This window comes from Babylonia areolata, chromosome 30, assembly GCF_041734735.1.
Source record: "Babylonia areolata isolate BAREFJ2019XMU chromosome 30, ASM4173473v1, whole genome shotgun sequence".
Lineage (NCBI taxonomy): Eukaryota > Metazoa > Mollusca > Gastropoda > Neogastropoda > Buccinidae > Babylonia > Babylonia areolata.
The window spans coordinates 14,703,684-14,730,512 of record NC_134905.1 but is presented as its reverse complement, the minus strand read 5'-3'; the positions used below and the strand labels follow the sequence as shown (position 1 = coordinate 14,730,512).

The following is a 26,829-nucleotide window of genomic DNA, read 5'->3' as shown; positions in this document are numbered from 1 at the left end:
ACGTGAACCCCCCCCCCCCCCCCCGAAAAAACAAAACAAAAAACAACATATCTGTTTAACTGTATACATGATGTGTTGAACGGCCAGAGAGAAAATGCAAACTTAACAGTACACCAATTCTCCTTCCCAAAATGGCTGAAAAGCTGCCAAGAATTCAAAAATAATCTCAACAGAATCTTCTTAATTAACAGTGACACAAAATCCCAAAATCTTTCTCAAGATATTCCATAAGAATTCATGTTTTAAGGGATGCATTTTCATATCAGTATTTGGACGCATAATTATCATACTGAATGGAAATTTCGAATGAGTGACACAGCCCTTGAAAATTTACATTTTTGGATAAAAAAAACAACAAATTTATATAAAAATCATGATCTGAAAATAACAAAGTTATGAAAAAGATTATGATCTAGATGCATGCACTGAATGGGCAACCCCCCCTCCCCTTCCAAGCCCCCCCCCCCCAGCGCCCCCCCATTCCCCCCAAAAAACCAACAAAATGGAGTATGACAGCCTACAATGTGGGGGTAAAAACAGTCATACACACTTCTTCTTCTTCTGCGTTCACTCGTATGCACACGAGTGGGCTTTTACATGTATGACCGTTTTTACCCCGCCATGTAGGCAGCCATACTCCGTTTTCGGGGGGGTGCATGCTGGGTATGTTCTTGTTTCCATAACCCACCTAACGTTGACATGGATTACAGGATCTTTAACATGCGTATTTAATCTTCTGCTTGCATATACACACCAAGAGGGTTCAGGCACTAGCAGGTCTGCACATATGTTGACCTGGGAGATCGTAAAAATCTCCACCCTTTACCCACCAGGTGCCGTCACCGTGATTCGAACCCGGGACCCTCAGATTGAAAGTCCAACGCTTTAACCATTCAGCTATTGCGCCCGTCAGTCATACACACAAAAACCCACACTTGAATATGAGTGAACATGGAAGCCGCAGCCCACAAACAAAGAAGAAAGTAGAAAGAAGCAGAAGAACGGGAGTTGTAGGAAGAGTCTGTATTATACTCCATTTTTGGTGTCATATACTGTACCATGTCAAACTGATGCAAACTAGGCCTATCGGTTTGCTCTGCTTGGCCAAATTTCGTGCGGCTAACAGTGAAAAGATGAGCCGTCTTGCCCGGGCCGCTCTTAGCCAATCAAACGCCTCTAAAAGCTATAAGCGCTGAATCATTCCTTTGGCCAAGGCTCTCCATGCCATCTTGTCAGGTTTACACTCTGTCTCGTCTTACGCTGTTTTTGGCTATTAAGTGTATTCATTTGGCCTTACTTTGCTGCATGCGGCTTGTCTGTATTGTATTTCTTACATTCTGTGTACTCGATTCGACTCAGGCCCCCTCGATTCGTTCGTTTTTCTCTACCTCCAAGTCGATCTTGTCTTTCCTTTCTCTGTTGGGGGTCGTTGTTGGGTTGTTGTTTTTTGACAAGACTGCCTCTAGCAGCTGATGTTTGGTCAGGAACTGCTGACTGATCTGATCACATTGTGGATTTTATTGTTGGTTATCATCCTTTCCATGCAGCCTCTGTGTCTGTGATCAAACACACACACACGCTAGAAAAAAAATCATGAAACATATACACAAAATACAATGCACAGGCCAGAATTTATCACTGACTCTTATCATTGCATCTTCTGCACTATCCAGTTGAGCTGTTTTGGCCTGTGAGGGTGTACTGTCCAGTTTTTAATCTTTGGATTAAAAAAAAATTTTTTTGATCCTCACCTCACCTCAGGCCCATAACGACAAAGTAGTCGTTGGGGGAAGCCTGAGGACCGCAGACGCAACCTCCCTTCTCCATCTGTCTCCGTCGGCAGCCGCCAGCAGCAGCTAACGTGTGTGGAGTCCGGTCCATTGTTTGATGTTCTCATGCCAGTTTTTCCGCTGTCTTCCTCTTCTTCTCCCGCCCTCGATGGTGCCTTGCATGATTGTTTTGGACAAGCTGGTGTGTCGAGTGTTGTGTCCAAACCATATCAGCTTGCGTCTCTTCACAGTTGAAAGGAGAGGTTCCTGAGGTAAGTTACCTTTTAGTACCCTAAACTGCTGATTATTATTCCTTTTTCTGTGCCTCCCAAATCCCTGTGTCCAGTATTTTTTCCCCCACACTTACTATGCCTGGATTTATCACTGACTCTCTCTCTCTCTCTCTCTCTTTGTATATGTATTTCTAGGTTAAGGAATTGGGGAGAACATGAAAAGAGAGTAAGCGAGAGGTAGGCTGACACAGAGAGAAAGAGAAAGAGAGAGAGAGAGGGAAGGGAGAGAGAGGGAGAGGCAGACAGACAGAGAGAGACAAGAGACAGAGAGAAAGAGGGGGGAGAGAAGGAGAGAGAGAGAGATTATGACGGGAGGCTTGGGGGGGTGGGGGGGGGGGGGGGGATACAGCTGCTGAGACAACAGAATAATAAAAACTAAACACCCCCTTATCCTCTCTCTACCCCATCCCCCCACTCTTCTCTCCATCCTACCCCCCTCGTACACTCCCTAAAAAAAGAAAACAGAAAGGTAGTAAGTTAAAAAATAAAATAAAATAATATATATATATATATATAAAGGCCACACTTACTAGTATTTATCGACACACAGAAGCGGTCCGTGAACACGAACACTGAAGAACCCTGACATTACTTCCAAACAGTAATAACGCCAAGAAAATGAACAAAGACACTGGACGTCACCTCCCTGATCCTAACAAAGCACCAAGCTGTGAAAAGAGCGAAAGACGTAAGCCCTGCTTCCAGACGTAAGGCACAACATTCGTATTGCCTTGAGAGAGAGAAAGAGATCAGTTTTCAGTTTCACTTTCAAGGGGATGTCAGAGCAGGAGGACACAGCCACATGTGCATCTCAACATCTGCTGTTAAAAGAAAAGAAGAAAGAAGAAGAAAAGGAAAAAAAGAAAGGAAAAAAAAGAAAGAAAAAAATGCAGCAAAAGCCTTTCCATTGCATGATCCCAACGCGCGCCGATCAGGCCTTGAAAGCATATCCTATCGTGTGTGTAAAATATCAACGGCAACAACAACAACAACAACAAAAAAAAGAAGTAAAATAATACAACAAAATAACCAAAAGCAAGTAAATGCGTTGAAATACAGAGAATGACAAAGTAGAGGAAAATAGCAGCCAACACAACAGTAAAGATAACATGGATTTTTTTTTTTTTTTTTGCATGTAACATTCATATCTTTCTTTTTTCCCTTTTTTTTCATAGGAAAGGAGAAAACTAACAGCGTACAACAGCAAAGATATGATAATTTTTTTACATGTGGTGTTTAAAAAAAAAAAAAAAAAGATTTTATTCATTGGCAGAACTGGGAACTTCCCACACCTAAACAGTACATTGAGCTTCAAGAGCATGTGCTATAGCAAGATGTCTTAATAAATAAATAAATAAATAAAAAGTATAATCTAACTGAAGTTGAATCTCTTTTGGAAGAAAGTATAATGGAGGGGGAACAAATGGAAATGTGATCAGTTTCAGTTTCAGTTTCAGTAGCTCAAGGAGGCGTCACTGCGTTCGGACAAATCCATATACGCTACACCACATCTGCCAAGCAGATGCCTGACCAGCAGCGTAACCCAACGCGCTTAGTCAGGCCTTGAGAAAAAAAAAGGGTGAATAAATGATAGATAAGCTTACACAAATAAATAAATAAATAATAACTATAATGTAAAAAAAAAAAAAAAAAAAAATGTGATCAAAGACGTTCTAATGAATTTGTTTGCCAAAAAAAACTTCATCATCCTCTTAAAAAAAAAAATTTAAAAAAAAACACAAAAAAAAAACCCCCACAAAGAAACAAAACAGGATAGACTCCTTCAAAAAAAAAAAAAAAAAAAAAAAAAAAAATCCATAAAAATTTTTCTCAGTGTTGCTGTTTTATACAACGATGACTAATCAAATGGAAATATTTTCCATCATCAACCTCGAGGGGCAGACTAGAATAACTGTGGTTTCACATCTCTGGGAGGTGGGATGGGGAGCAGTGTGTGAATTTCATTTCTTCTATGTAAGATTCAAAGCTTGATTTTTGGCCAGGAATATGTGACCATCATGTTGTCATCAAATAAATTAATGTTCAGTTTGTTTTCTTTAACCCCCCCCCCCCCAAAAAAAAACAACAACAAACAAACAGAAAAACCCAACAACATTCAGTCTGATTAAAGAGACTAAAAGAAAAAAAAAAAGGTTTATAATTAAAACATTTAGATTACAATGTAAAAGGATGCGTTACAATGAATGGCATGGAACGTTAAAATGAACTGATCCAGAGTACAAGCTGACGAACAGATGACAGCTCCAGACAAAAAGGGATCTGTCCAACAACAGATCTCTCTTCATCAGGAACAGATGCTGCATTCTCCTCGCTGAGGGAGAGGTCTTCTTCTCCTGTCTCCCCCACTTACACCTGTTTGCGGAGCCATGCGGACTGGGGAGGCTGAGCACGTATGGGGCGGGCTGGTCACTCTCTACATACGGCCAGCAGCATTTTCTTGTAGTCACCGCTGGTGTCTCCCTGGATGAAGCTGGACAGGCTTTTGCCGTACATTCTGTGGAATTCCTTCTTCACCAGCCCCAGGTCAATCTGAAGATAAGATAAGATACGATACAAATAACTTTATTATCTCATTAAGAGAAATTACATCAGGCGCTGCAAAACAAACATAGAGAATTACCAAACACAAAAACCTAAACATAGCTTAATCAAAAAGAATCAATAACATGTAAGATGTTAATATGGAAAGGTACGCACACACATCTGTTCCATGGATGTGTCAGACAGCCTGCAGACAAATGCATATACACTAAGCCACATTTGCTGTAAATTGTATATGAAAAAAAAAGAAGGAAAAAAAAGAGAGAGAGAGAGAAAACAGCAGATGCCTGTACCAAGGAAGTGTCAAAGATGGCAGAGAGATACATATACATTTCCCCACATCTGCTGTAAATTGTAATAAAAAAAAAAATAAAAAAATAAAAAATAAAAAATATATATAATGAAAATAAAACAAAAAGCAGACGCCTTTTCCAAGGTGTCAGATCCTGCAGATTCATAAACGCAATGCCACATCTGCTGTATTTAATTATTTATTTATTCATTTATTTATTTATTAAAGCAGATGCCTGTTCCAAGGTGTCAGAGCCTATAGACTGATAACGCAATGCCACATCTGCGGTATTTATTTATTCATTTATTTATTTATTAAAGCAGATGCCTGTTCCAAGGTGTCAGAGCCTATAGACAGATTCATGTATGCTACTGCTGCCACATCTGCTGTAAATTGTTGAGAAAAAAAAATCATAAAAAGCAGATGCCTGACCTGTATTCACATAAACCCAATGTCTTGATAAGGCCTTGAGAACCTATCCTTGGTTTGTGTAAACCACTGCATAAATAAACATTCAAACGAAATAAAATAACATTAATCCATCATGCCGATCAGTTCATAAGAGCCAATCCTTGGTTTGTGTAAACTACTCCATAAACATTCAAATGAAATAAAATAACATTAATCCATCATGCCGATCAGTTCATAAGAGCCTATCCTTAGGTTGTGTAAACCACTCCATAAATATTCAAATGAAATAAAATAACATTAACCCATCATGTTGATCAGTTCACGAGAGCCTATCCTTGGTTTTCGTGTAAACCACTGCATAAATAAACATTCAAATGAAACAACCTAACAATTAGAACACACAGCTGACCTCAAAAGACAACAACACAAACGTACCATCACACTTCAACAAATTCAAAATCTGTCCAACTTATGTTTCCACGACAACAATAACAAACTAAGAGTTGTGGCCCTTATGTCTCTGCCATGCAACAGCTGAACACAACTGAAGTCAGCTCGTTAAAAACAAAAGACTGGTGTTACCACCACTCCACTTATATCCATGTATACAGAAGTTCCCTTGGGATTTTTCTGTCCGATGGTGGAGGTTTGATGACAGTAGGTTCTTCTTCTTCTTCTTCTTCTGCGTTCACTCGTATGCACACGAGTGGGCTTTTACGTGTATGACCGTTTTTACCCCGCCATGTAGGCAGCCATACTCCGTTTTCGGGGGTGTGCATGCTGGGTATGTTCTTGTTTCCATAACCCACCGAACGCTGACATGAATTACAGGATCTTTAACGTGCGTATTTGATCTTCTGCTTGCTTATACACACGAAGGGGGTTCAGGCACTAGCAGGTCTGCACATATGTTGACCTAGGAGATCGTAAAAATCTCCACCCTTTACCCACCAGGCGCCGTCACCGTGATTCGAACCGGGGACCCTCAGATTGACAGTCCAACGCTTTAACCACTCGGCTATTGCGCCCGTCATGGTGGAGGTTTGATGACAGTAGGTTCTTCTTCTTCTTCAAATATGAAAGAAAAGTCCACAGATGACGACTGACTGATTGATTGATAGGGATATTTATATGGCGCCTATCCTCGGTCAGAGACCAAGCTCTAAGCACTTTACACACATGGAGTCATTTACACAACAGGCCGCCTACCTGGGTAGAGCCGAGTGATGGCTGCCATTGGGCGCTCATCATTCGTTTCCTGTGTCATTCAATCAGATTTCAGGCACGCACACCTACACACTCAGCCAAACATGTAACATTTAACATTTTACGTGCATGACCATTTTGTTCATTTACCCTGCCATGTAGGCAGCCATACTCCGTTTTCAGGGGTGTGCATGCTGGGTATGTTCTTGTTTCCATAACCCACCGAACGCTGACATGGATCACAAGATCTTTAACATGCGTATTTAATCTTCTGCGTGCGTATACACACGAAGGGGGTTCAGGCACTGGCAGGTCTGCACGTATGCTGACCTGGGAGATCGGAAAAATCTCCACCCTTTACCCACCAGGCACCACTGAGATTCGAACCCAGGACCCAAGAGGACGGCGCACACACACTGACCTCACTCCTGGTGACGACGGCGCGGATCAGATCCTTGTCCTTGGTCCCCGCCCCCACCATGCTGGCGTGAAGACGGTGGGCAAAGTAGCCCGGCATGCTACGAGCCACTCGCACTGCACAAACCACACACCGTCAGTCTTCACACCAAATCAAACAATTTCACACACAGAAATCTGTTGTGACAAAAAAAAAGAAAAAAAGAGAAATACATTAAATACAAACTTCTTGCTAGGTCACTACATTGGGGTTTTTTTTGGGGGGGGTTTTGTGTGGAGTGATGGCCTAGAGGTACACGTCCACCTAGGAAGCAAGAGAATCTGAATGCACTGGTTCGAATCCCACCACAATTGCCAGTACGTTCTCCCCCTTCACCAGACCTTGAGTGGTAGTCTGGACAATAGTCATTCAGATGAGACGATGAACTGAAGTCCCGTGTGCGCATGTAAAAGAACCCACAGCAATGAAAGGGTTGACCCTGGCAAAATTCTGTAGAAAAATCCACTAGGAAAACAAAAAAATTGCAGGCAGAAAAAAAGATTTAATAAAAAAAAAAGGATGGCGCTCTCAGTATAGCGACGCGCTCTCTGTGGGGAGAGCAACTGAATTTCACACAGAGAAATCACATGAGACAAAAAAAGAAAGAAAAAAGAAAAAAAAGAGAAATACAGAAATTACAGAAACATTTCTTCTTTCATCAGTTACATTATTTTGGAAGTCATATCACAAATCAACACCAATTACTAAAGGCTTTCATATAACTCACTCTTCAAACCAACCATTTGCCAGGCACAAATATCACATGTAACACCAGTTACAATGGCTTTAAAATCACTCACTCTTCAAACCAACAATTTGCCATCACAAATATCACATGTAACTCCAACTGCAAAGGCTTTAACATCACTCGCTCTTCAAACCAACAATTTGCCAGGTACACATAATTATCACATATAACACCAATTACAAAGGCTTTCATATAGCTCACTCTTCAAACCAACCATTTACCAGGCACAACATCAATAGGATCTGGAGCAAGATAAACACATCGCACAGGCCAATGTGGCCATCGTCGCAATGGCCTCCACAGAGGACATGTTTAAAAAAACAAACAAACAAAACTTATAACAATCAACAGGATTGCGTTCTGTTACAAGACACGATAACATGTGAAAATTGAACTTTGAACGATTGAATGACAGAGAGAAAATGGAAAAAAAAACAACCAACAATTAGATGCACAGGCAGAATACTCCCAAAAAAGAATGTGCTGCATACATAAATAGAAGGGAGGTAATGTGGTAAGGGAGGTTACCAGCTGCAGCTACTTTTGATTTCTCCGCTTGGGTGGAGAAGTATTTTGCACAGGACAGAGATCACCCGCTGGTGTCTGCACCAGAGGGTCACAGTGCAGTATGTGTCGTAAACTTTTCTATTTGATACCAGTGGGTCACAGTGCAGTATGTGTCGTAAAGTTTTCTATTTGACACCAGTGGGTCACAGTGTAGTATGTGTCGTAAAGTTTTCTATTTGATACCAGTGGGTCACAGTGTAGTATGTGTCATAAAGTTTTCTATTTGATACCAGAGTGTCACAGTGTAGTATGTGTCGTAAATTTGTCTATTTGATACCAGTGGGTCACAGTGCAGTATGTGTCGTAAATTTGTCTATTTGATACCAGTGGGTCACAGTGTAGTATGTGTCATAAAGTTTTCTATTTGATACCAGAGTGTCACAGTGTAGTATGTGTCGTAAATTTGTCTATTTGATACCAGTGGGTCACAGTGTAGTATGTGTCGTAAATTTGTCTATTTGACACCAGTGGGTCACAGTGTAGTATGTGTCGTAAAGTTTTCTATTTGATACCAGTGGGTCACAGTGTAGTATGTGTTGTAAATTTTTCTAGTTGATGCCTTGACTCATAACCCTCTGAAGCGCCATGGCAGAGCTGGTTAGGTATTTGTATTTGTTTGTATTTGTATTTCTTTTTATCACAGCTGATTTCTCTGTGTGAAATTCGGGCTGCTCTCCCCAGGGAGAGCGCGTCGCTATAATACAGCGCCACCCATTTTTTTTGTATTTTTTCCTGCGTGCAGTTTCATTTGTTTTCCCTATCGAAGTGGATTTTTCTATAGAATTTTGCCAGGAACAACCCTCTTGTTGCCATGGGTTCTTTTACGTGCGCTAAGTGCATACTGCACACGGGACCTCGGTTTATTGTCTCATCCGAATGACTAGCGTCCAGACCACCACTCAAGGTCTAGTGGAGGGGGAGAAAATATCGGCGGCCGAGCCGTGATTCGAACCAGCGCGCTCAGATTTTCTCGCTTCCTAGGCGGACGCGTTACCTCTAGGCCATCACTCCATGTCGTGATCTTATGATCAAGTGACCAGGGCTTGAGGCTCTTCTCAGCATGGTGGTGTGTCCTTGGGACAGGCACTTTGCTCTGGTTTTCCTCACTCCATCCAGGGGCCGTATTCAAGAGAACATCGTGCCTGAGGGTAAATGTGTACCTGCGGGTAATCTGCCTGAGGCAAGGCAAACTGCCCAAGGGTAAGTAATATCCAGTATTCATGAACACAAGAGTCTACCCGCGTGTCTACAAACCCTTACTACCTGCCAAGGGTGACTGCCCATGAAGAAGCGGTAAATATGGCGGATCCTTTTGCAGCAGTTTTCTTTCTTTTCTTTTTTTTTAAAGGGAAAACAGGCATGCTTTACAGATAGCACGTGTTTTGCGAACTCTCTCAACACTGTTCTGATCTGTGGTGCGATGAGAAGTGAAACTGAGAGCATGCGCAGACGGGAATCGTGATTTTAAAAAAAAGACGATGGGTTAGCTGTCTGAGTGAACCGCGTGTGTCTCTCGAATACGAAGATAACTTATCCTTCAAGGTAAACTGTACCCATGGGTCCCAACCATGTCAAAAATAACTTGCCTGAAGGCAAAATGAATTTTGTCTTGAATACGGCCCCAGGTGTGAAGCAGGTACCTGACTTCGGCTGGGGAAGGTTAAAATGACGGAAGGAGAGGACTGGGCCCCAGATTCCTATGCCAAGACCTAGACACTGTGGGTTTGAGTTCACTGCTCTGATGGCTGTAAATGGCTGTGGGGCTTTTAACCCCTTGAGTGCCAGTAGAACAGTACAAAGTGGTGTCTTATGTCATAAATCAATTCAATATATATATATTTTTTTAAAAGCAGCCAAAGACTGAGAAAATGGTCTGCAGATATACCGCTCAAGAGCAAATGTGCATTTATTTTTCAGCCTTCCAGAATTACTTCCCTTTTTATGATGATCTCATCAGTGACGACACTATGCACGTAAAATGTAATACATATATCGGACTCAATGGCTTTTAACCTTCACCCTCTAACTCACCTATGGCCAGGAAGCCTCTCTCCAAGTTGCCGCTCATCTCGCTCTTGATGGAGTCCTCAATGTCTTTGCCGGAGATGCGGCCGTATGCGTCGAAGGTGGCTCTCAGCTGAGGGTAGCTCCTCAGGCACAGGATGCGGTTGAAAGTCTCCTCATCTGTGCCCAGTTTCTTGATGCCTGCCTGGTCAGAGATACGGGTGGACATGTGCTTCATGCACCGTTCATACAGGTTTTTAAACCACAAAATTAACTCTTTCACCACCAAGTTTCTCAGTGAAAAGCACTCCCCAGCACCAAACAATTATTTTAGAAACGATGCTCTCAGTCAGAGACTTCGGTTCACGTCAAAAACACACAATGGACTTTTTCACTTCAAACATGCGATGGGCGCAATAGCCGAGTGGTTAAAGCGTTGGACTGTCAATCTGATGGTCCCTGGTTCGAATCACGGTGACGGCGCCTGGTGGGTAAAGGGTGGAGATTTTTACGATCTCCCAGGTCAACATATGCGCAGACCTGCTAGTGCCTGAACCCCCTTCATGTGTATATGCAAGCAGAAGATCAAATACGCACGTTAAAGATCCTGTAACCCATGTCAGCGTTCGGTGGGTTTTGTAAACAAGAACATACCCAGCATGCACCCCCCCCGAAAACGGAGTATGGCTGCCTACATGGCAGGGTAAAAACGGTCATACACGTAAAAGCCCACTCGTGTGCATACGAGTGAACGCAGAAGAAGAAGAAGACTTCAAACATGGTCAGGGCGCACAGGTTAATCATTGTTGTATTGGTAGGGAAACTGGCTGCAGCTGTTGAGCTTTGTTACGATGTGAAAAAGGGTCTTATCAACAATGAACCAATGTACAAAAGATCACCTGTGGCAGTGCACTGTCTAGTCAACTAAACTCACCTATGGTAATGAAAGAGTTAAACAAAATGATCACAAACATTTCAATCACCAAGGGTCAAAACTTTAAAAAAAAACAAAAAAAAACAAAAAAAAAAAACTATCACCCCAGGAATCCCACATGAATGGCACAGAATTCAGAGTGCCAGGTTGTGCCCCTAAAAAGAACCTGTCCGGTCTTTGTGTGTAAGGGATGGGGACCTTCACAGCAAGACCAATGTCATCATCAGTTGTCTTTTCCTTAACCCCCTTCCTCTCTTTCATTCCTCACCTCCACCCACAACGTCTCTCTCTCTCTCTCTCTCTCTCTCTCACACGCCCTTCCCTCTCTCTTCTTCTTCTTCTTCTGCGTTCGTGGGCTGCAACTCCCACGTTCACTCGTATATACGCGAGTGGGCTTTTACGTGTATGACCGTTTTTACCCCGCCATGTAGGCAGCCATACTCCGCTTTCGGGGGTCTTCCCTCTCTCTTTCTTTCTTTGTTTCTGTCCCTCCCTCCATCTCTCTTCCTCTTCTTCCTTTCCTGGCCTTCTCCTTTGTTATGTGCCAGAGGCCTGACAATAAACCTTTGTCGTTGTCATTATCCCCATTCCTTTGTTATGGGACCAGAGGCCTGACAATAAACCTTTGTTGCTGTTATTATTTCCATTCCCTTGTTATGGACCTGAAATCTAACAACTAACGTTTGTCATCATTTTCATTATCCCCATTCCCTTGTTATGTACCAGAAATCTAACAACTAACGTTTGTCATCATTTTCATTATCTACATTCCCTTGTTATGGACCAGAGGCCTAACAACTAACGTTTGTCATCATTTTCATTATCCCCATTCCCTTGTTATGTACCAGAAATCTAACAACTAACGTTTGTCATCATTTTCATTATCTCCATTCCTTTGTTATGGACCAGAGGCCTAACAACTAACGTTTGTCATCATTTTCATTATCTCCATTCCTTTGTTATGTGCCAGAGGCCTAACAATTAACCTTTGTCACTGTCATTATTTCCACTCCTTTGTTATGGGACAGAGGCCTAACAATTAACCTTTGTCACTATCATTATTTCTATTCCTTTGTTATGGGCCAGAGGTCTAACAAGTAACCTTTTTCATTGTCATTATCTACATTCCTTTGTTATGTGCCAAAGGCCTAACAATTAACCCTTGTCACTGTCATTATTTCCACTCCTTTGTTATGGGACAGAGGCCTAACAATTAACCTTTGTCACTGTCATTATTTCCACTCCTTTGTTATGTGCCAAAGGCCCTTTGTCACTGTCATTATTTCCACTCCTTTGTTATGGGACAGAGGCCTAACAATTAACCTTTGTCACTGTCATTATTTCCACTCCTTCGTTATGTGCCAAAGGCCTAACAATTAACCTTTGTCACTGTCATTATTCCCATTCCTTTGTTATGGGCCCAGAGGCCTGACAATAAACCTTTGCCACTGTCATTATTCCCATTCCTTTGTTATGGGCCAGAGGCCTAACAATTAACCTTTGTCACTGTCATTATTCCCACTCCTTTGTTATGGGACAGAGGCCTAACAATTAACCTTTGTCACTGTCATTATTCCCACTCCTTTGTTATGGGACAGAGGCCTAACAATTAACTTTTGTCACTGTCATTATTTCCACTCCTTTGTTATGGGCCAGAGGCCTAACAAGTAACCTTTGTCGTTTTCATTATTTCCATTCCTTTGTTATGGACCAGAGGTGCCATTATCTTCATGTGGTCCTTTGTTATGGGCCAGAGACCTATTCATTAACATTTCTTGTTGTCATTGTCATTATCAACCTCATCATCCTCTGTCTCTCTGCCCTCTCTAGCTGCGCCCCACCATGTCACATTTAACTGTTATGGGCCAGAGACCTACTCATTAGCATTTCTTGTTGTCATTGCCATTATCAACCTCATCATCCTCTGTCTCTCTGCCCTCTCTAGCTGCGGCCCACCATGTCACATTTAACTGTTATGGGCCAGAGACCTACTCATTAGCATTTCTTGTTGTCATTGTCATTATCAACCTCATCATCCTCTGTCTCTCTGCCTTCTCTAGCTGCGCCCCACCATGTCACATTTAACTGTTATGGGCCAGAGACCTACTCATTAGCATTTCTTGTTGTCATTGTCATTATCAACCTCATCATCCTCTGTCTCTCTGCCCTCTCTAGCTGCGGCCCCACCATGTCACATTTAACTGTTATGGGCCAGAGACCTACTCATTAGCATTTCTTGTTGTCATTGCCATTATCAACCTCATCATCCTCTGTCTCTCTGCCCTCTCTAGCTGCGCCCCACCATGTCACATTTAACTGTTATGGGCCAGAGACCTACTCATTAGCATTTCTTGTTGTCATTGTCATTATCAACCTCATCATCCTCTGTCTCTCTGCCCTCTCTAGCTGCGGCCCCACCATGTCACATTTAACTGTTATGGGCCAGAGACCTACTCATTAGCATTTCTTGTTGTCATTGCCATTATCAACCTCATCATCCTCTGTCTCTCTGCCCTCTCTAGCTGCGGCCCACCATGTCACATTTAACTGTTATGGGCCAGAGACCTACTCATTAGCATTTCTTGTTGTCATTGTCATTATCAACCTCATCATCCTCTGTCTCTCTGCCCTCTCTAGCTGCGCCCCACCATGTCACATTTAACTGTTATGGGCCAGAGACCTACTCATTAGCATTTCTTGTTGTCATTGTCATTATCAACCTCATCATCCTCTGTCTCTCTGCCCTCTCTAGCTGCGGCCCACCAGGTCACATTTAACTTTCTTTTTCCGTTTTTCTGTTCTACTTTTCCCCCCTTGTCACAGGCAGAATGGGCTTCCCCTGTAGCACAAGATCAACACACTTCATTGAATATTGCGTTACACAAACTGTACACACTTTTTGCTTGTTTGTGTGGGTTTTTTTTTTTTTTCTCCTGTGCAGAATTCTTATCGCATGATATCCAGAAACCAGGTTGCTGATATTGATTGTTCGGCTGAAACTAACAATGCATTAGGACTGATCATCATTCAACAATGCTGTATTTTTTGCAGTCAGTGTTGCAGCTGCTGTCGTAAAGATTTTCCAGTAAGATGCTCAAAGAGTGTGAGCGTGTGTGTGTGTGTGTGTGTGTGTGTGTGTGTGTGTGTGTGTGTACTTGTGTGTGTATATTTGTGTGCATGCTTGCATGTGTACGGGTGTGGCTGCTTATGTGTGTGTGTATGTACATGTCAAATGCTGCAAGCTGTTTGTGCAGTTTGCATCCACGTTGTTGGTCTTCTTGTGCATTGGCTGCATTTCAATAGCGTGTTGTTGTTGTTTTTTTGTTGTTTTTTTTACCAGATTATTGCAATTTAAGTTATTGAGATGTGTGTGTGTGTGTGTGTGTGTGTGTGTGTGTGTGTGTGTTTCTGTGTGTGTGTGGGGGGGGGGGGGAGGGGAGGTGGGGGTGTGTGTGAAGGAAGTCATCGGGCAGTACAGAATGAGTTAACCTAATCATGTAACTTTTGATTTGTTTGATACAATCATTTAACTCACTGAGCCCTGCACTTCAGCACTGCTCTGGAGTCAAAACTCATCTCATTAAAACAATTTTCATGTTCATACCTACTCAAAAAGCACCGCCAAAAAAAACCGGGAACTAACTTCTATCTGATTTCTTTTTATCACAACAGATTTTTCTGTGTGAAATTCACGCTGCTCTCCCCAGGGAGAGTGCATCGCTACACTACAGCACCACCCATTTTTTTTTTTTTTTTTTCCTGCGTGCAGTTTTATTTGTTTTTCCTATCAAAGTGGATTTTTCTACAGAATTTTGCCAGGAACAACCCTTTTGTTGCCATGGGTTCTTTTACGTGTGCTAAATGCATGCTGCACACAGGTCCTCAGTTTATCGTCTCATCCGAATGACTAGCATCCAGAACACCACTCAAGGTCTAGTGGAGGGGGAGAAAATATCGGCACGCTCAGATTCTCACGCTTCCTAGGCGGACGTGTTTCCTCTAGGCCATCACTCCACCAACAGTATTTCCGGATGTATCCACATATAATTTGGATGGAAAACAGTATATTTTCCCTGTGTGTGTTCCTCCCCGCCCCCACACATTAACATGGTATGGAAGCCTGCCCAGGCTCTTAACTCTCCAGGTTTGAATGGGTTAACAGTTTCATTTTATGGGTGTGAAATTTGGGGACAGAAAAAAAACCTAGACTCACACTGAAAAATGTCCACACACACAGTACTACCTGTATCAGCTCCTGTGCCTCCTTTGTGGCTAACTCTTCGCTGACAGTTGGATTCTCATCGCGGTGTCCGTTCACTTGGGCCACAAGCAGACGACGGAAATCACCTGACGTATCCGAGATGATGTCCTTTTCCAAGTCTTTCTTAAAGTCTGTCTCAAAAAGATTAAGTATTCAATATAATCAATGTCCTTTTCCAAGTCTTTCTTAAAGTCTGCATCGAAAGAAATAAATACCTAATATAATTAGTGTCCTTTTCCAAGTATCTATTAACGTCTGTATCAAAAGAAATAAGTATCTCATACAATTAATGTCCTTTTCCAAGTCTGTATCAAAAGAAATAAGTATCTTCTATAATTCACATCCTTTTCCAAGTCTTTCTTAAAGTCTGTATCAAAAGAAATAAGTGTCTTTTATAATCAATGTCCTTTTTAAAGTCTTTCTTAAAGTCTGTAACAAAAGAAGCAAGTATTTTATATAATCAATGTCCTTTTACAAGTCTCTTTAAGTCTGCAATCAGGCCCAACACTCGGCTTATATCACAGATTGACATAAGTTTACATCTGGGCCAACAGCAAAGTGAGAACTGTATTATCAATGGTTTCTCCAGTCAATGGGAAACCATTTACAGCTTAGTCTTTTGTGAAGGACTATGACTCTCAAACTAGGAGGCAAAATTGCACTGGCTCTTGGTGCTGCAGCCTTGTGGGCTAGTTGGCCTTTGGGAACCATCCCAACACTGACTGTCCTAAAACCCTCTTGGCCGAGAGAGTGGGGATGTGCTTGGGCAAGACACTCTCCACTATAATCAAATTCTAGCCCAAATAGTCGGAACAGCAGTTGCCTCCTCTGCTGTTCTGATGGTCATAGTCGGACACGACTGACTATCATCATATAGGTCTGCAAACACATCAATTTGTAACCAAATATACACATGCCTGTATCAAAAGAAATAAGTATTCAATATAATCCTTTCTTAAGTCTTTCTCAAAGTCTGCAAACACATCATTTTGTATCTTTCTCTCTCTCTTTCCAAGCCTTTCATCTGCACATCAATTTGTCTCTTGATTTACACCACATATAACTACAGTCATAATCACAAACATACAGTGGTGGACATACACAAACACTCACTCACACACACAGACACACACACACAACAACAACAACAACAACACCAAAAACAACACAGAACCAAATTGAAAACAAAAACTGATCAGAACAAAGTCTCTCTCTCATCATCACTCACGGATCTTGTAGATCTCCCGAATTTCCTTGATCTCAGCGTTGCTACGGGAACAGAGGATTTCTATCAGGGTGTCTTCATCTGTTCCGGCACCCTGAAAATATCATCACGCTCTACACAGACAGACAGACAACTTGATGGAACGGTGACACTCCTTGGCACAGAGATGCCAACCCCTGTCAAGTTTTTGTAGGAACGAGTTTTTGTTGTTGTTGTTGTTGGGTTTGTTTTTTTGTGGTTGTTGTTGTCGTTTTTGTGATTTTGATAGGTTTTTTCCTTTTTCTCATTTCACTTACTGTTGTCTGTGTAATCAAAAACAAAATACAAATTCGGGAGGTGTGTGAAGAGGATGGGGCTGAATTAACTCTCCTGGTTTACAGAAGGCAGCCATGAAGGGCGTTTTCTCGGGTGTGCTTTTGTTTTTGTATTTTGTTGTTATTTGTTCTTTGTATGCACATGATCAAGTGATGGACTGGCATATATGTGGGCACATACATATGTAACTGAGGAAAGAAGGAAATAACCCAAACAGACTATTGTGTCCATTCATAATGTGAACATAACACTCACTGACTGTTTGCTTTATGTGGTATGAAAATGCGTTTATATAAATGACATTACTACACACATTTACACAATGACATTACAGATTACTACACACATTTACACAAATACACTAAGTCATTTAAAAACAATGACATACCATCACAAACGCTGAAGACTAAGCACGGCAAGAAAATGTCCATCATAAAGACGTCAGACAGATACTAGGCGGCCTTCGTTAATGTAATAGAATTAACACTTCCTGAGTTGTTATTCAGAGAAAAAAAAAAAATTTTTTAATAATAATTTTTTTAAAGTTTTTATAGAAACAACCAGGAAATTTGGTAGGAATATCTTGAATTTGTAAGGAACACTCAAGACTCCAAGCCACATCAACAAACGTACATTTTATCTGCAAGGTTAATCCACTGGGAACAGACGCTGTTTAAACGAGACGCAACTTGATTAAGCCGTGTTCTCTCTTGTTTGGGCAAACGATTAAGATGATTGGTCCACTCAATGCTGCTTCAATGTAAACACACACGCGATTAGCTGAGCATTATCACGTGAGACCAAAGTTAGTTGTGACTGCCCTGGCCTAATTATCGGTAGGTCTAGAGCGTCTGGGTAATGTCATGACAGGAAAGCATGTGACCATGCTAGCTATGTAGTCTAAAATGAAGTCATCAGAACAATTTTGGCGTTGGCTACATCGGAACAAACTCTTAACAGTTGGCATCTCTGTTGACGTCATACAGACAGACCGACAGACAGACAAATAGACACAGAGGGACAGATACACACAGACAGACACCTTGATAGAGCGGTGACACTCCTTGGCATCGTACAGACAGACAGACACAGACAGACACCTTGATAGAGCGGTGACACTCCTTGGCATCGTACAGACAGACAGACACAGACAGACAGACAGATAGACACAGACAGACACCTTGATAGAGCAGTGACACTCCTTGGCATCGTACAGACAGACACAGACAGACAGACAGACACAGACAGACACCTTGATAGAGCTGTGACACTCCTTGGCATCGTACAGACAGACACACACAGACACAGACAGACACCTTGATAGAGCTGTGACACTCCTTGGCGTCATACAGACAGACACACACAGACAAACAGACAGACACAGACAGACAGACACCTTGATGGAGCGGTGACACTCCTTGGCATCATACAGACACAGACAGACAGACAGACACAGACACAGACAGACACACACCTTGATGGAGCGGTGACACTCCTTGGCGTCATACAGACAGACACACACAGACAGACAGACACCTTGATGGAGCAGTGACACTCCTTGGCATCGTACAGACACACACAGACAGACAGACACAGACAGACAGACAGACAGACAGACACAGACAGACACCTTGATGGAGCGGTGACACTCCTTGGCGTCATACAGACAGACACAGACACAGACACCTTGATGGAGCGGTGACACTCCTTGGCATCGTACAGACAGACACACACACACAGACAAACACACACAGACAGACAGACACCTTGATGGAGCGGTGACACTCCTTGGCATCGTACAGACAGACACACACACACAGACAGACAGACACAGACACAGACAGACACCTTGATAGAGCGGTGACACTCCTTGGCATCGTACAGACAGACACAGACAGACACAGACAGACAGACAGACAGACAGACACAGACAGACAGACACAGACAGACACCTTGATGGAGCGGTGACACTCCTTGGCATCGTACAGACAGACACACACAGACAAACAGACAGACACAGACAGACACAGACAGATAGACACAGACAGACAGACACAGACACCTTGATGGAGCGGTGACACTCCTTGGCGTCGTACAGACAGACACACACAGACAGACAGATAGACACAGACAGACACAGACAGACAGACACCTTGATAGAGCGGTGACACTCCTTGGCATCACACAGACAGACACACACAGACAAACAGATAGACACAGACAGACAGACACCTTGATGGAGCAGTGACACTCCTTGGCATCGTACAGACAGACAGACACAGACAGACAGACAGATAGACACAGACAGACACCTTGATAGAGCGGTGACACTCCTTGGCGTCGTACAGACAGACAGACACACACAGACAGACAGACACAGACAGACAGACACAGACACAGACAGACACCTTGATGGAGCGGTGACACTCCTTGGCGTCGTACAGACGTGGAGGGTCCAACAAAGCCAGCACCATGTCCTCGAACCGACCGCTGAGCTCTGACTTCAGGTCAGACTTCAGATCCTGTCGTCATCATCATCATCGTCATCATCATTATCATTATCATCATCGCCATCATCATCGTCATCATCATCATCATCATCATCATCATCATCATAATCATTATCATCATCGCCATCATCATCATCATCATCGTTGTCATCACCATCATCATCATTATCATCATCGCCATCATCATCATAATCATTATCATCATCGCCGTCATCATCATCATCATCGTTAGTCATCCCATCACTGTCAATCATCTAATCCATCCATGCATAAGGGAGGTAATAAGTGACACAGCATGCGAAAACCCCGGCTAAAGTCGCGGATAGCTATTTTCAGCTACGCACAAAAACGCCTCATTAGGGTCAAAATAATGAAAATCAAGATTTTTTTAATACAAATTTTGCATCTTCAAAGTTTTATCTTTGCTGTCAGTAAGTATTTTAGCATAAAACAGCCTGAAACTGCAGTAATTTTTAATGTTTTCAGTGTGCATGTGGTGTTGGTACTGCAGCACACATTCCTCACTTAAGTTGCAATGTTGAGTGCACTGGACTCCAGGCTTTTGACGTCATCCGATGATGTGTCAATATGCTTAATGACTGCAGCTAGTGAACATTATTTTGATCTGGGATCTAAAGTTAAAAAGACTCATCCTCATTACCAGTGGAGTGATGGCCTAGAGGTAACGCGTCCGCCTAGGAAGCGAGAGAATCTGAGCGCGCTGGTTCGAATCACAGCTCAGCCGCCGATATTTTCTCCCCCTCCACTAGACCTTGAGTGGTGGTCTGGACGCTAGTCATTCGGATGAGACGATAAACTGAGGTCCTGTGTGCAGCATGCACTTAGCGCACGTAAAAGAACCCACGGCAACAAAAGGGTTGTTCCTGGTAAAATTCTGTAGAAAAATCCACTGCGATAGGAAAAACAAAATAAAACTGCATGCAGGAAAAAAAAAAAAAAAAAGGGTGGCGCTGTAGTGTAGTGACACGCTCTCCCTGGGGAGAGCAGCTCGAATTTCACACAGAGAAATCTGTTGTGATAAAAAGAAATACAAACAAATACAAATCCTTTTTGTTAAAACACAAATGCATCCTCTGTCTCTCATTTGAACATTCACTGTCACGGTTGACTGTTCTCTCATGGCACGACATCACTCCTCCACTCGCCATTTTTTATTTTGTTCAAGTACAGAGAGAAAATATGAATTATTTTAGTTCATGTGAGGCAGTAAAAAATAGGAAACGGGGAGAAGAAGGGGGGGGGGTTGGGGAGAGAGAAAAAAACGAAACAAACAAAAACAAATAGCGATCAGAGATGTCTTTGTAATAGTGATGTGATGTGTTATAGTATGAAGATACAGCGATGGGGGGGGGGGGGGGGGAAAAAAGGGGGGGGTTGGGGGTACGTAGAAGACAATGGTAACATGGCTGGGCTAGAAATGACTGCAACTCTGTGCTCAGCATAAAGATGAATGACATAGCAAAGGGAGAAAGGGGGGGGGGGGGGGGGAAGAAAAAAAAGTTAACATTATTTTGATCTGGGATCTAAAGTTAAAAAGACTCATCCTCATTACCAAATCCTTTTTGTTAAAACACAAATGCATCCTCTGTCTCTCATTTGAACATTCACTGTCAGGTTGACTGCTCTCTCATGGCATGACGTCACTCCTCCACTCGCCATTTTTAAAGAAAATTGTTCAAGTACAGAGAGAAAATATGAATCTTCCCATGCTTTTTTTTTTTTTTTTATACAGAAATTCATAGTTTACTTATTTCTGAATCTTTTCACACCAAATACCTGTTCAAGATAAATTCTTGTTCTAAAGTTACAAGCAGGCAAATGTGTGGGGTTTTTTCATGAGCTTTTTGGGCATACCAACTTTGGAAAATTATAGAAAAAAAAAAAAAACTGTGACAGATTGATCAAATCTTTTTTTTCTTTTTTCTGTACATTAATCTGTGATTTTTAAACTCTCTGAAAGTACATAAATGTCAAAAAAGATAAATTCCAACTTTATCCGGGTTTTCGTGTGCTGCATCAAAAATTTATGTTAAGGGAGGTCACTAGCTGTAACTACTTTTGCTTTCTCCATCCAAGCAGAACAGTATTTCTGCACAGGACAGCAATCAGACCCCTGCTGGAATCTACATCAGTAGGCCACAGTACAGTATGCATAATTAACTGCACAAAATAACAGCACAATACACTATTTACGTTATAGGCACATGGATGTTTATACATTAACCCTATCAGTGCCAAGCCTATCTGATGCTCAGCGATGACTATTCACCAAGAGATGTTTCGGTCATGGGCAGTAATAATGAATTCAAAACCAACCAAAAACAAATCTTGCATGCTAACTAGCAAAAGAAAGTAAATTAACCTATCCATTCATGAAAGGAAAATGAATACACAATCCAGTTATGACAATTTCACATGAATCTACTGATTTTGTGAAAATTCCCACAATGACTTGGATGGAAACTTCTGTCCTGGGGATATCAAGGGGTTAAAAAAAAACAAAACAACCCAACAACACAAAAAAACATGTAAGTCCGGCATTCATACTGTGCTAATTGCAGCCAACTAATTGTGACAAATGATGATGACTGACAACATGATTATTTTTCCTAATCAATCTGCTTGGTGCTGAAACCTGATGTTTTCTGTGTACTGTGTATGGAGGTGTGGAGTGAGAGAGCGGGGGGGGGGGGGGGGAGGGAGATGGAGATACGGATACGGATACAGATAATTTATTCATGTATAGGCCATTGCCCCTCACGAAGGGGTACATACACATGATCATGTAAGAAAAGCAACAACAAAAACAACAACAACAACAACAACAAAAAAATGAGCAGTCATATCATCAAGATGATATCAAGAGAGAGATGGAGAGAGACAGAGAGACAATGAGAGAGAGAGACAGACAGACAGACAGAGATAGACAGAGACACAGAGAGAGACAGAGACAGAGAGAGACAGAGACAGAGAGAGAGACACACAGACAGAGAGAGATAATGATAATGATAACGATAACGATTCTTTATTCAGATAAAGGCCAAAGCCCCTTACTGAAGGGGGTAACATTAAAGAAGGATAAATAAAGATTAACATGACACACTATGAATCCACAACACAAACCAACCAAAAATAGTCGACACAGATGTTCAACAACATTCACTTCACAACATGACATTTTGCAATCTCTCCAGTGCCTCTTTTATAGAAATGGCCAAGTTGCACAGAGCAGACTCATGTCTTGACGACATGAGCAAATTAAATCTAAAGTTAAGACGGATCTTACAATACTTTGGTTGGGAGAGATGGAGACACACACACACACACACACACACACACACACACACACACACAGGGGGAGGGAGAAAGAGAGAGAGAGAGAGAGAGAGAGAGAGAGAGAGAGAGAGAGAGAGAGAGAGAGGGAGAGAGAGAGAGAGAAATATAGACAGAGACAGGGAGAGAGAGACAGAGAAATATAGAGGGAGATAGAGAGAGAGAGAGGGAGGAAGAGAGAGAGGGAGAGAGAGGGAGAGAGACATCACTGGGCTAACCCACCCCATGAAGAGCAAGTGTGTGGGTGTGTCAAGTGCACTTGTGTGACACTGTGTTTACATGAATTTCTGTATGACTATAATATTCACATGTAAGTGCGACAACAATTATCAACTGTATGTGTAACTGCACGTTAAAAAAAAAAAAAAAAAAAAACAAAAAAAAAAGGCAGAAGTACATAACATAACAAGCGACAGACACACAGGCACAAACGCTCAGACGGTGCAGAAAGGCGGACAAAGTCACTACTGGAAAACAGACTGACAAACAAGACAAACAACACGACAAACACATGGACAGACCGTACCCGTCCGTGCATGGTTTTGAACAAGCGCTCGATCTCACGCCGCTGCTCGTTGTTGTGAGTAGCCAGGATCTGAATGATGGCCGCCTCGTCCGTTCCTGTCAGAAAACACCCAGCAAGTAAGTTTTCAGTTTTCAGTAGCTCAAGGAGGCGTCACTGCGTTCGGACAAATCCATATACGCTACACCACATCTGCCAAGCAGATGCCTGACCAGCGGCGTAACCCAACGCGCTTAGTCAGGCCTTGAGAAATGAATAAACATATGAAATCATTAAATCATTAATTTGAAAAAAACCCAAAAAAAAACCCACATCCCCACAGATATAGATACACACACACACACACACACACACACACTCACATACACACACACACACACACACACACTCACATACACACACACACACACACACACACAAACACACATACTGCCTTTGAAGAATCTGTTATACAGCGAAAATTTGCTGCTTTTAAACTACAAGTTTTAAAGACATGCCAAGAGTACTGTTGTTGATACAAATATGTGTGTGTGTGTGTGTGTGTTTGTGTGTGTACAGACACAGACACACTCAAGTGGACACACAGACACACAAATAAACATGCATTCACTCAAGGCCTGACTAAGTGCGTTATGTTATGCTACTGTCATGTCGGGCATCTGCCTAGCAGATGTGGTGCAGCATATATGGATTTGTCCAAGCACAGTGATGCCTCCTTGAGAAACTGAAACTGAAAACTCAGTACCTGAAACTGAAAACTCAGTAACTGAAACTGAAAACTCAGTACCCAGACAGTACACACAGAGGCCCCAGAAACAGACCTGTGGCCAAGGGGTGCCACAGCCCAGCGGTTAAAGCGTTGGACTTTCAATCCGAGGGTCCCGGGTTCAAATCCTCGTTAACGGCGCCTGGTGGGTAAAGGGTGGAGATTTTCCCCATCTCCCAGGTCAACATACGTGCAGACCTGCTTGTGCCAGAACCCTCCTTCGTGTGTTGTATACGCAAGCAGAAGATCATGTACGCACGTTAAAGACCCTGTAATCCATGTCGGCGTTATGTGGGTTATGGAAACAAGAACATACCCAGCATGCATGCACCAGAAAATGGAGTATGGCTGCCTACATGCCAGGGTTAAAAAAAAAAAAACAACCTGGTCATACACGTGAAAGCCCACTCATGTACATACGAGTGAACGTGGGAGTTGCAGCCCATGAACGGAAGAAGACGAAGAAGAAAACCAGAAGACAGACTCACCCAGCCCCTTCATGGCTTTGCGGAGTCCCTCGGCCGCAGCCTCTGGGTTGAACGGAGCTGCCGCCCGTACAGTAGGCTGCACATCAATCAGAATCAACCAACCAGTCACATCTTCTTCACATCAATCAATCAATCAGAATCAACCAACCAATCATATCTTCTTCACATCAATCAATCAATCAGAATCAACCAACCAATCATATCTTCTTCACATCAATCAATCAATCAGAATCAACCAACCAATCACATCTTCTTCACATCAATCAATCAATCAGAATCAACCAACCAATCATATCTTCTTCACATCAATCAATCAATCAGAATCAACCAACCAATCACACCTTCTTCACATCAATCAATCAATCAATCAGAATCAACCAACCAATCACATCTTCACATCAATCAATCAATCAGAATCAACCAACCAATCATATCTTCTTCACATCAATCAATCAATCAGAATCAACCAACCAATCACATCTTCTTCACATCAATCAATCAGAATCAACCAACCAATCACATCTTCTTCACATCAATCAATCAATCAGAATCAACCAACCAATCATATCTTCTTCACATCAATCAATCAAAATCAACCAACCAATCGTATCTCTTCACATCAATCAATCCAAATGAACCAGCCAATCATATCTTCTGCACATCAATCAGTCAATTAAAATCATTTGTACGGTAGGCTGCAGATCAGTTACAATCAACCAAACAATCATATCTTGTGCACATCAATCAATCAATCAATCAAAATCAATCAATTCAAATAAATCAGTCATTCACATCTATTTAACTACATTTAAAGTGACAATGATCTTGGACTATTTTGCTTTATGGAATTTCTTTCTTCTTCTTCTTCTTTTTTTTTTTTTTTTTTTTTAGGCTGCAGGTAAATCAAAATCAAACCAACCAGTCATATCTTCTGTAAATCAGCCAAAAGCAGTCGATCATTCACATCTATTTAATTACAGTGACAATAATCTTGGATTATTTTACTTTAGGGTTTTTTGTGTTTTGTTGTTGGTTTTTTGTTTTTTTGTTGTTGTTTTTTGGGGGGTTCGGGGGGGGGGGGGGGGGGGGGGGGGTTGCTTGTTTGTTTTTTTAAGTGTTGGAACTCTCAACCAGTGTTCATCAGTGATCAGGGTTACGGGCCCTGTTTCAGCACGGTGTTGTGTCCCTTAGGACTGGCACTTTGCTCTGACTTTCCTCACGCTGCATCCCGGCGTGAAAGGGTACCTGACTCTGGTTGGGGAAAAACTTAAAAGCGATGGAAGGAGAGAATCAGTCCTTCTCCTTCCTAAGCTGAGCCCCAGACACACATCTCAGATGCAACTGCCTGGAAACCAAAAAACCTGAAAGGTATATAGGGTTCCACAAGCAATGCCCCCCTGAAGCAGAGCAAAATATCAAGATTCAGAAGGCATTTAGACGGGCGCAATAGCCGAGTGGTTAAAGCGTTGGACTGTCAATCTGAGAGTCCCGGGTTCGAATCACGGTGACGGCGCCTAGTGGGTTGAAGGGTGGAGATTTTTCCGATCTCCCAGGTCAACATATGTGCAGACCTGCTAGTGCCTGAACCCCCTTCGTGTGTATATGCAAGCAGTAGATCAAATACGCACGTTAAAGATCCTGTAATCCATGTCAGCGTTCGGTGGGTTATGGAAACAAGAACATACCCAGCATGCACACCCCCGAAAACGGAGTACGGCTGCCTACATGGCGGGGTAAAAACGGTCTTACACGTAAAAGCCCACTCGTGTGCATACGAGTGAACGTGGGAGTTGCAGCCCACGAACGCAGAAGAAGAAGAAGAAGGCATTTAGAGGAGTGATGGCCTCGAGGTAACGACCATCCTCCTAGGAAGCAAGAGAATCTGAGCATGCTGGTTTGAATCGCTGCTCAGCCGCCGATATTTTCTCCCCCTCCACTAGACCTTGAGTGGTGGTCTGGACGCTAGTCATTTAGATGAGACGATAAACCGAGGTCCCGTGTGCAGTATGCATTTAGCGCATTTAAAAGAACCCACAACAACAAAAGGGTTGTTCCTGGCAAAATTCTGTTGAAAAATCCACTTCAATAGGAGAAACAACAACAACAAACAAAAAAAACTGCGCCCAGGAAAAAAAAGAAAAAAA

At 42.3% G+C, this 26,829-nt stretch overlaps 1 protein-coding gene across 1 annotated transcript in view; it reads right to left on the bottom strand.

The window, feature by feature from the left end:
* Window positions 1-3,864: 3,864 nt before the first annotated feature.
* Window positions 3,865-26,829, bottom strand: part of LOC143275334 (annexin A7-like) — a 36,793-nt gene continuing 13,828 nt past the window's right edge. The window contains exons 2-9 of the mRNA XM_076579358.1: window positions 24,686-24,761; window positions 23,435-23,529; window positions 19,453-19,566; window positions 16,733-16,823; window positions 15,487-15,635; window positions 10,337-10,514; window positions 6,955-7,067; window positions 3,865-4,612 (exon numbers count right to left, since the gene is read on the bottom strand). Coding sequence (XP_076435473.1) covers window positions 4,490-4,612; window positions 6,955-7,067; window positions 10,337-10,514; window positions 15,487-15,635; window positions 16,733-16,823; window positions 19,453-19,566; window positions 23,435-23,529; window positions 24,686-24,761 — 939 coding nt within the window. The 3' untranslated portion in view covers window positions 3,865-4,489. The remainder of the gene's footprint in view (window positions 4,613-6,954; window positions 7,068-10,336; window positions 10,515-15,486; window positions 15,636-16,732; window positions 16,824-19,452; window positions 19,567-23,434; window positions 23,530-24,685; window positions 24,762-26,829) is intronic.